The following is an 11725-nucleotide window of genomic DNA, read 5'->3' as shown; positions in this document are numbered from 1 at the left end:
CTGGAGGATAAGTATTGTGTTACTACTTCATCTGTTCTTTTTCCAGAAATCACACCAGGCTGCAGTGATCTCTTTTTGCTCACCCACTATAACTGATTACAGGTAAAGTCAGGCACCTTATTTCAAAGGAAAAAAACCAGGTTTTAAAATGTACAATTGTCACAATGATCTTATTACACTAAAAACACGATTAAATAGACTGAAAACAATCCTTACGTCCACTGCACATTTCCTCTGCAAAACTCTGAATATAGATTCTATACAGGCAAGTAAAACTGAAGTTTATTTCTTATTTCCACCTGTGAAATCCTGCTGCAGTCACTGAGGCACCTGGGGTATAACAGAAGACAGGTAATGGCCACTCATTTTTATCTTTAAAGCAATATCATGTCACGCTTGTGAAGGTCTTATGATTCAGGGCGGGCAGCTCTTCACAGCAAGAATGTCTGGAATGCTAAAAATAAAAGCCCAGGGAGCTTTTAGGAGAGAAAATTGAACGGTAATGTGGTGATGTTTCAAGTGGGTGGGAGCAGAAATGCCACAAATGATAGGTTTTGACTAGAGATGTGAAACTTTTAATCAAGTCCTCTTATGTTACATTTAATTTCAAGGAAGGCCTGACGTGTAAATTGTAGGCTAATTGCAGGAGGTGTTAGGGAATGTGAGTAAGGTAATCACCTGAATGGGATAAGCTGAGATGTAAAATTTCCTTCAACACATCAATCATTAAACTTTTTCTTAACACAATGAAGCGATGTATTCACCTCAGGCTTTCAAATTTGTGATCATTTCTCTTTCTGCATGGAAGAAAAGGTTTGTCATACAAAATACCTTCTGTTCCTACTCACTTCACAGCAGAAAGGTGATGGGTTTCAAAGAATGAAGGAAGAAGTTATCTTCCTGATACAATCCTTTCCCTAGAACAAAGGATCTCAGCATCAGTGGTGAGAATCTGAAGACAGAAATGTCTTATAGCCTCCTCAGAACCAGTCTGTCCTTTGCAGAAAGATTTTCAAAAATCTACACACAATCTTTACCTGCTCCATTTCTCATGACACCACATGGTTAGTTTTTCATCTCTAACTTAGCATAATCTGCTATTTATTCTTACAAGGATCATAGAATAGAATAGTAGAATCACAGAATCATTAAGATTAGAAAGATCTCTAGGACCACTGAGTCCAACCATCAGCCCATCCCCACCATGCCCACTGCCCACATCCCTCAGTGCCACATCCACACGGCTCTTGGACACCTCCAGGGATTGTGACTGCACCACCTCCCTGGGCAGCCTGCGCCACTGCATCACTGCTCTTGCTGAGAAGAAATCCTTCCTAATACCCAACCTAAACCTCCACTTTTGCAACTTGAGGTCATTCCCTCTTGTCCTATTGATTCATCAGCATGAGTAGATCAGCTGTTTTTTCAGATACCTTGATCTCCAAGAGGCTTCAACTGCCTCCAAAGTGTGTGGGGGAAAATAATGTAAGGAGTTGTTTTCTCTGATGCTTTTTAGCCACTGGATATCTTCAGAAATCCTATTTTTCTGGATCCTGTATGTCCAAATCCTGTATGTCTCAGTTCTAATTTAGGCAATTATTCTGCATTAACACTTGACAAAACAAACAGAAGTTAAAAGCAGGGAAACTGAAATTTCTGCACCGCATGTTAATCCAAGGGGAACATCATCACATTGTCATGGATTTTATATATGGGATTTAAAGTGTAGGGAGCAAGAGAACCAAATGTGTAAAGTTATTTGGGATATTAGACAAAAATATTTCACAGAAGAACTATCTGCAGTGCTGTTACATTACTAGCCAAGGATTATTGCTTTTGGCATTTCTGTCATTGTGCCATTTGCTATCTAGACAATGGTCCCTTGTTAGCATCAAGAGATGGCACAGGAGAAACAGCTACTTGAACTGAAAAGAAGTGGCTCTTCAGTGAAGCTGATTATGAACGCATGTGACTGTTTCTGCCTGCAATAGATATGCTGAACTGGCTTTTCATGTTCTGCTGCATTAGGTAAAAGATCTTGGTGAAAAATAAATGCAGGGTTACAGTGTACCCGGGGTGAGCCACAGTGCAGTGCATATTCACTAACACAGTAATAATAGCCTTTGAGAAAACAAATGCTGAACAACTTGTCTGACATCAACACTTCTCTGTTTTCCCCAGGAACATCAATAATCAGGGTTCTTTTCAATGTGCTACTGATGCAGGGTGAGATTTTCTGAGGTGCTGAGCAACAACTTCTTCCCCCTCTTCCCACCTCCTCCTCAGCATCAGTGATTGCTGTTAGCACTTCATGATTTTGGAATTTAAAACCTGCTATTTTCTCAAGAAGAGGAAGGATATTGTGCTTAAAATGCATCTTCTTGGTGTATTTTATTACTAAAATCACCTTTAGTGCCTGAATGTGGGTCATGACAAGGACACAGGGGCTGTACTGCTTCATGGGCAGCAGTGGATTCCCAGAAAATCTGTGAGAAATGGTTCTAAGTGGTTGCTGAGCTCATCATAGGTTTATCTCCTCCCTCCACCTCCTTTCTGAAGTGTGAACAGTGTTCATAAGAAAAGGAAGGTGAGAAATCCCTTCTTGTTCCTACACAAGGGGATTTATTGGCAAAGGTGCTACCGAAGTGCTGAAGAGACAGAGAAACGAACTGTCCTGATAGTGACGTCCTGTTAGTTTGCAGCTAACAGATAAAACAACCAAGTTCAATCCTGAAACATTATTCATTTCTCCACTCTGGTAGTGCTGTAATTTCTTTAGTCTCTGGTTCTTCACTAAAACATAGTTTGTTTGAGTGTCTGCACTGAGTTACCCACTCCAGAGAGGAGAAAGGGAAGGAGGGCAGAGCTGGAAACACAGAGATGGAAACACAGTAGACATGGAACAGCTTTGACATCAGTGTACAGGTGTTGTTAACATAGTGGGAAAAGAGAAAAGGGAAGAGAACAAGGAAAGACAAAAGGGAGAGAAGAAGGAAGGAAGAGGAGGAGGAGAGGAAGGGAAAAGAAGGAAAGAGGAGAGGAGAGGAGAGGAGAGGAGAGGAGAGGAGAGGAGAGGAGAGGAGAGGAGAGGAGAGGAGAGGAGAGGAGAGGAGAGGAGAGGAGAGGAGAGGAGAGGAGAGGAGAGGAGAGGAGAGGAGAGGAGAGGAGAGGAGAGGAGAGGAGAGGAGAGGAGAGGAGAGGAGAGGAGAGGAGAGGAGAAGAGAGGAGAAGAGAGGAGAAGAGAGGAGAAGAGAGGAGAAGAGAGGAGAAGAGAGGAGAAGAGAGGAGAAGAGAGGAGAAGAGAGGAGAAGAGAGGAGAAGAGAGGAGAAGAGAGGAGAAGAAGGAAAGGGAAGGGAAGGGAAGGGAAGGGAAGGGAAAGGAAGGGAAGGGAAGGGAAGAAAAATTTAAAGAGAAAGGAAAGCCGAAAGAGAAAGCAAAATAGAAAGACACAAGAAAAATAGTTAAATGATGTGTATACATATTTGTTTAATAACAAAGTGGATTGTATCCTGTGGCCAACAGTGAAGTACTGTCAGCTAACCACAGATATTTACGTTATTTCCCTGTACTGAAGTGTCATGTTTGAATACAAGCAATACCAGTGAGATACTTGACTTGCCTGCCCTTCTTGTGTTATAATTGTAAACAAGCAGATGCAATCCATAATGCTCAGTAAGATTTCCTCTTTTTTTCCTTTTGGAAATGGATTTAAGCAAGACAAGGCACTGAAATTTAATCCTAAGTGTGCAAATACCAAATCCTTGGCATGGACACAATCTTGTCATGAATTTATATGGGAGCTTTAATGGTTTTGTAAATTAATCAATAATGTGGTTAAATTATATTTGCTCAGCTAATTACATTCCATGTCCTGTAAATTAGAACCTCGGTAGTCCTTAAGAAGAATCAATGCTGCTGCTTGTCTCATATTTGTGTTTTCTTACTCTTATGCTATTAAAATGTTTGTTTATTTGTTCTGCTACAAGCTGGTAGCATTTTCTTTGCTGTTTGAATGGCAACCATGGGGATGCCAAGCAATGCAATGATATTTACATTATACATTTCATATGCAAAATCCATTTCAGCAGTGTCAAAATATTGTACATTTATAGCCTCCTGAAAATCCTTCTTGTTTCACAATTTGGAGAACTGGTCTTAACCACTTTCTTCCTCCAGGAAGTTGTTGGGACTTTTTGATGGCTGAAAAGGACGTTGGCTGGGTTCTTTTCCTCATGACTTTGAAAGGCATGGCATGAGCTGGACTTGATGACACTCAGAGGCTCCTTTGAAACTGTATGATTCCTTGGTTCTATGGCTCAGACTGACTGTGAACTTCTCCCCACACAGTTTTCCTAAAGTCCTTACAGGTCTGTATGACAGGAATAGTTTACAGCACTCAGGGCATCAAGTGATTTTGGTTACACAGATCCAGACTCCCTCACAGCGAGCACAACAGCAGGAGGAGCAAACGCAAAAAGCAGACACTTTTTCCTTCTCACCCACGAAAATGGTTTTGGAGCTGCCATTGGACAAACTGCACTGTTCAGAGGAAGCGTCTAGGAGAGGCGTGGAGACAGCATGTTTGATTTCAGAGATGAACTTAACCAAAAGAGTATAATGGAAAATCACCTGGCCCCAATCTGGGCTCAGGGGGTCAGAAAGGGGAGAGGATGCCTGCCTTCGTCCTTCCATCATGTCTCAGCAAGCAGAGGTTGGGAAGGCAGGGGGCTGTGGCATCCAAAATGATAATGGAAAGATTTGTAGAGTACTTCTTACATTTCCTGCCTTCTAAACCATACTTTTATGCAGACACACAGAAACATAACCAGGGAGTATAAAATATTACTTGTGATACTTTTATCTTTCCCCTATCAAGAAGCTAGCATATTTAACATGGCACTGATTTAATTTATTTTATTTTTTCTTACATTCAAGTAAATTCTACTTTTGAAAAAATAAGAATGGCAAGAAACAAATTAGAGGGAAGAAAGTTCAAATTATAGCAAATTAGTATTTTAATATCTAGCTAATTACATCCTACATCGATCTTTTACAGTTTAACAAATTAGTTCTGTCTTAACATATGGAGTACTAGTTATAACAAAAAATCCTAGTTTATGTCTATTTTTTTCTTTGTGATAGGGCACATCCAGGCTGAATATTTCATGTATACATTCATAGTTACATGAATTGGGAAGAAAGAATCCACTGTTGTGTCTGATTATTTTCTAGATTTTTGTTTGCAGTTTTAATAGCTTTGACTTTCACGATGTCCTTCACCTGAACTTCCCAGTATTGTCCATAGGTCACTGAAGATACCTTCGATGTACAGCTCACCTGCTATCCATAATTATACTTAATTTACACTATTATTTTAATGATGTCTTTCTAATGTGTTTGTTTGCATGCTGGTACCTCTGATGACTTTTTATCTGGAGAGCCAATAATTTTCAATGCACTGAACTGCATCGTGGGATAATTCAGTCTGGATATGAGGAAGAGTTTCTTCTCAGCAAGAGTGGTGATGCAGCGGCACAGGCTGCCCAGGGAGGTGGTGCAGTCACTGTCCCTGCGAGTGTCCAAGAGCCGTGTGGATGTGGCACTGAGGGACATGGGCAGTGGGCATGGTTGGGTGGGCTAATGGTTGGGCTGGGTGATCTTAGAGGTCTTTTCAAGCCTTAATGATACTATGGTGCTATGATAAATGCTGGGGTCACCTTTACACTGGAAAACGCTGTATTGTGTAAATCACAACTCCGTGCAATGATTGAAGCATGTGGACATCTCCAGAAATTTGCCTATCCCCACGTACTCTGTAGAGTATAAGTATAAAGCTGTATGTGTATACAGGTATTAGCAGGTCTGAGGACTCTTGTTGTTCCTTTCTAACTCTTCAGTGGTGTTTTGAAGCTCTGACTATCCTCTGAGGAGATATCCATTTCAATCTCAGAGTCCCTTTGTCCCTTTGATTTCCTTTGTCCCCTGGTGCTCTTGCTGCAGTGCTGTCCAGGCTTCTGAACAAGAGCGCTTTGCAGGCAGGGGCCCAGTGGTGGGGCAGGCAACTCTGCTTTCTTCCTGGCCCACTGCCACTGCTGCTGTGGGAACCTGAGCTGAGCTGGGGTCAGAAGCAAAGTACTGTACATTCAAGGCAACAGCTTCATTGAGTGCACCAGCATACACAGCCTCTGTCTGCAGAGTCTATTTCCTTGGCTCTGACAAATTTATAGACAAAACCTAGGGTTAAGGGTAGGGCTTTTTTTTTTTTTTTTTTTAAACTTATAAATAATCAACTTCAATGCAAATGTACCTATCCCAGAAGGTGCATTTATACTAAGTGGCTCCTGCCGGTTTACACACACCCCGTCTCGTCTTGACTCTTGCTTTGGAAAGCTGTTCCACTTGATTGCTCGGTTTGCCTCTTTGAGTCAGTGATGGCCTGGGAATTATAAAGACGACAAAGACTCAGCCAAGTCCCTGGTAGCGCGTGCCAGATTCGAGCAGATTTAAGGCTGCGCAGCCTGACTCTGGAACTTTCTTCACACAAACGAAAGCTACTTTTGGACAGTTTCTTTCTTTCTTTTTTTTTCTTTCTTTTTTTTTTTTTTTTTTGCCATCTCGTGGAACCTGCCGAGCGGTGCACACCTTGCAAAGGCAACATGATCAATGGTGCATTGCAGATTGCTGGGCTGCTCCTCGGTGGCCTCGGCATGATTGGGACATTTGCAGTCACAGGCATGCCTCAGTGGAGGGTGTCTGCCTTCATCGAGAACAACATCATTGTGTTTGAGACTATTTGGGAAGGCCTGTGGATGCACTGCATCAGGCAAGCCAACATCAGGATGCAGTGCAAGGTCTACGACTCCGTGCTGGCCCTCTCTCCAGACCTGCAGGCATCCAGGGGATTGATGTGTGCTGGGTCGGTGCTCTCCTTCCTGGCTTTCCTAGTTGCCACTGTTGGAATGAAGTGCACGCGGTGCCGGCAGAGCGGTTGGCCGACCAAGGGCTATATCCTCTTGGCAGCTGGGCTCCTCTTCATCCTCTCAGGTACCACTGCGCTCGTTCCAATCTGCTGGGTTGCCAACACCATCATCAAGGACTTCTACAACCCTGTGGTCAATGTGGCACAGAAAAGGGAGCTTGGTGAGGCCCTCTACCTGGGCTGGGTGGCTGCTTTCTGCCTTATGGCTGCTGGAGCCATATTCTGCTGCTTTTGCCGCTGTTGTGAGAAAACCAGGAGCTACAACTACTCTGTGCCTCCTCACCAGCTGCCACTCAACCAACACTTGCACGGGACCACTGAAAGTGCCTACTCCAAGAGTCAGTACGTCTAGATGCCTCCAGCCTTTTCCTTGTTTTTACCTTTTCTTTTATTTAAAATTGTTCAATCTGTCTCGATGGATTTCAATGAAAGTTGCCTTTCCTCCTGTTCTGTAACTGCTGCTGTGGTCGCTGCATACAACCCTCAGCGGGCTCTTCTGGAGTAATGCCACAGCACAGACAGTTGTACCACATGGGAAGATGACTGTTTAATGCTAGCAACTTGGAATAGCTTTGGGGTTGTGTGGATTTGCTTTGGGTTGCATTTTATGTGTAAAATAGAAATGAAGGGCTTAAAGTTCCATGGTGATATGAAATACAGGTCTACTGCAAAGAAATGGGGTGCTGAGCATATAATTCCATTTTTTTTTTTTTTTCTTTCCTGGGAAAGAGGGGTAACAGTGAATAAGGACAAGATAACAATGGTTTAAAAGAAAAGCGTTCACTAATGGATTGATTTACTGTGGGTTTGCTGGAGAGTTTTGTGAGGAATTTATTCATCAAAGGAAGGTAAGCTGAAATACATGAAAAATACCCCTTATTTCAGAGAACAAATACAGCTCTATATTCATCCTAAATACCATCATTTTGGTGAAAGTTACTATTTCTTTTGTAATCCATACAGGTCGAACTCATTCACATCCTTCTTTTTAGAAGTGGCAGTTTTCCCTTGCAAACTCCTTGTAACTAAGAACATTTTGTAGTATTGCATAGGTTGGACTGTGTTGGCTAGCTGCCACAGGATGCTATGAAATATATGCCTGTGAAAAATGATCTTTTGATCAGTCAGGCCCATATTTTTGCTGAGATCCACTCATACCAGCATGGTTTATAGGCAAAAGAGCATAAACAATGATAATATTTTCTAACAGCTAACACCAAAACAAGCTCAATAATATTTTTAATAACAAGATCATGTACCCATAATAAAGAACAATGTAATGAAACTAAGTCTACAGAAAAATAAATGTAGCTCCATAAAAATTAATGTAAGAAATGACCAAAATTAATCAATAGTGATAATATTTTTAATAGAATTTTGTAACCTCGGGCCTGTGGAAACTAATGGCATTTTGCCTTTGACTTAACTGATGACACAATTCAATTTGTGGTGTTTAATGGAGAACAACATTTTTGCTCTCAAGTGTGATTGACTGTTTTAAATATTTTGTAGAAAGTTTATGATGTGATCTGTAATTCTGTGGCAAATTCCTTAGACTATTACTACTTGAAAAATCAGAATCAAATTCTTCATAACATGCAACTCTGAGCAAGCTAGAAAAAATAATCTTCACACTACTCTAAAACTGTCTCTTTGTAGTGTTTATAAGATCAATATTAAGATATTCAGGGAAAGTTCAAGTTGGATATTAGGAAGCATTTCTTCTCAGCAAGAGCAGTGAGGCAGTGGCACGGGCTGTTCAGGGAGGTGTGGATGTGGCACTGAGGGACATGGGCAGTGGGCATGGTGGGGGTGGGCTGATGGTTGGACTGGGAGAATTAGAGATCTTTTTCTGCCTTAATGAGTCTGTCTACTTGTGTATGTAACTTTATTTTTTTCTCCTTATTTCTAAGCAAATTATTTCTAAATGTGTATATGTGTAATGATCATGAACTTTTTGTAATATAGCAGTATGTGGTAATTTTTCCTTCATATTCCTTCATTAATATTTATACCCACATCCAATCTCTTTCTGGGGGGAAAAGAAAGTGGAGGATCCTACATGAACTTGTAGCTAGAACACCAGGATTTATAACAGTGTCTGCAATAAAGTCACTTGTTGAGTTCAACCCTCTAAAAAGTGGGTGCAAGATCTCACTTAGAAAACCACATTCATACGTACAGCTGCACTGTAGTTATCTCTGCTGTCAAAACATGGAATGATTCATACAGTATTAATCTAACTGTCTGAGGAAAGCTTCAGTGGAAAGTGAGATAAGTAAGCGTGACATCTCTGTAACAGCCCTGTGAATATTGAACACCACTGCTACACTGGATAGTTTTATCTGTTCCTGGTAAAGCACACAATGATGTTGTAAAAATACTAAAGAAGATGCAAGAAGATTTCTAGAAGTATCCCTAGGAGAAAGAGAAACACTGATCTGATGAACTGTGAGTAAGAAACTGAAAGATTTCATAATAACAATCCTATATTGGCTGCAAAATATCCACCTTACTAGGACACGTATCTGCCTTAGTGTACCTCCGACCATTTCCTTTGAATTATACCTTACCTGCATACCATATATTCAAGAGCACTGAAATTAAAGCTTCACTTTTAAATAGAGCTCACATCCCTCAGATCTATGCATTGAGTGAGTCCTGAGAGGTCTGAGAAGAGGGTGCCAACATGAAGCATTAATATCCCAGAACTAGTCCACTGCCTGCAACTATCATATTCCAAATACTGAATCCTGAAACTTGTAATTCATGTTTTTGCTTACAAACAAGGGAATTTATTTGGGAAATAAGGAACTTTACCTCCACAAATGAAAGGACAGGCTAGTAGCCTATCCTGCCCTTGAGGCAATTGCATTCTTGCATTGTGAAATGGATGTGGAGCCTTGCCAGGTCCACCAGGTGTCCTCTCTGCAGTGGCAATGACTGCACAACTTGCAGGCCAGAGGGGAGTAACGCTCTGTTAAACCTCAGGTGGGTGAAGGCTCAAGATTTCAATCACTGCTCTGTCATTCAGCAACTGGGCTTTCATTTCTAATGGGCCTCTTTGGAAATTCTCCTACTGTTGTTGCAACTGTTGTGAAGGACTGGAGGTCAGAGCTGCTGCCTGCACTTCTAGGCACTGTTCTCACTAGTGCTAGGCAGTGAAGTGCTGAGCACCCAGGTGGCTGCAGAGCCATCATTTCAGGAGGGCCTGGATGCAACTGAGCTCTTGTCTTGAGTGGTCTCACATCTTTAAATGAGAAAAAATCACCCGAAACATGAGGTTATCACACATCTGCAGATCTAATAAGGCCTGCTGCATATCATGGATTTTGTACCACTTTAAGGTTCCTCCAGAGTCTTCTCTTCTCCAGGCTGAAGAGCCCAAGCTCCCTCAGCTTCTCCATAAGGGAGGTGCTCCAGCTCTCTGGTCATCTTTGTGGCCCTTCTCCGAACCTGTTCCAACTGCACCATGTCCTTCTTGTGTTGGGGGCTGCAGAACTGAATGCAGTACTATGGGTGGGGTCTCATGAGAGTAGAGTAGATGATGAGAATCACCTCCCTTGACCTGGATAGAGTAGGAGAGACCACATAATCCTAGGCCTTACAGCCAAGAATGCTCATTAGTGAAATGTTTAAATGGCCTTCCTGTGTCATCATGGACACCTGCGACTGCCACCACCAGATGCAGGTGCCTACACAACAGCAGAAGGCCAGTGTCAGCAAACAATGATGCTTGGAGGTTAATGTCCCCATTTCCAGTCTCTAGTGCTCAGAGCACCTTTATCTGGGATTTGAGACCTCCACCAAGGGTTGTTCTTAGACTCCGCACAGCAAATACAGCAAGATTTCTAAGCATGAGACATGATGCACAGCTCTCCCTTCCTGCTGAGCTGGAGGAAGGGCAGTGTAGGCAACTCTAGCAGGTAGCTGCAGTCCTTGCAGATGTCTTCCACTACCACAGTATTGTATTACTGAGCAGAACTGAGCACCTAAACTAAATGCTTCTATCAATTCCTCCATCATTTTGCAGTCTGGATGCTTACAGCCCTTGGGCTTTCCCCATGTCTGCACCATGAAGCTTTCACCTGGTGAAACTAGCCAACTGCCTTGCACACCATGATGCTTCCCCACTCATCCCACTGCCCTGTGGAGCTGGTGACCACAACATCTTTCTGATAAGTCTTCACAGAATCACAGAATCATAGAATTGTATGAGTTGGAAGGGACCTCTGGAGATGAACACCCGTGCTAAAACAGTTCCTTACAGCAGGTCACACAGGAAAGCATCCAGGACGGTCTTGAATGTCTCCAGAGAAGGAGATCCCACCACCACTCTGGGCCACCTGTTCCAGTGCTCTGTCACTATCACAGTAAATAAGCTCTTCCTTGTGTTTGTATGGAACTTCCTGTGTTAAGTTTCTGCCCATTGCCCCATGGCAGTGCTAAATATTTGTTGCTTGAAGAATCAGAAGGCTTACTAACCAACTAGTTTACCTGGGTACAACTGAGTGTCCCATTAGCACCATTAGTTCCTTCCATTAGTGAGGAGAGGCCCATATATATGTGAAACAAGAGACAGCAATAAACTAGCCCATTGCTCTTCTCAGTAAATAACCCTGCCAAAATTGTTACCTAATATGTTTATGCAATCAAAAGTCTAGAGGTAGTTACACTGCTGAGTCTTTAGCAATCTATCAGTTATCATTTTCATTTTAAAAAGTTTTCATGAAGTTTAAATAAAA

The 11725-nt window shown here is 42.1% G+C and overlaps 1 protein-coding gene across 1 annotated transcript; it reads left to right on the top strand.

The window, feature by feature from the left end:
* Window positions 1-6175: 6175 nt before the first annotated feature.
* Window positions 6176-8961, top strand: CLDN8 (claudin 8). Its single transcript, XM_032448619.2, has one exon. The coding sequence runs from the start codon at window positions 6658-6660 to the stop codon at window positions 7330-7332; it is 675 nt and encodes a 224-aa protein (XP_032304510.1). The 5' UTR covers window positions 6176-6657; the 3' UTR covers window positions 7333-8961.
* Window positions 8962-11725: the final 2764 nt, after the last annotated feature.

Source organism: Coturnix japonica, chromosome 1, assembly GCF_054131305.1.
Source record: "Coturnix japonica strain WE chromosome 1, WE-NBRP24, whole genome shotgun sequence".
NCBI lineage: Eukaryota > Metazoa > Chordata > Aves > Galliformes > Phasianidae > Coturnix > Coturnix japonica.
This window is presented reverse-complemented; position numbering and strand designations above follow the sequence as displayed.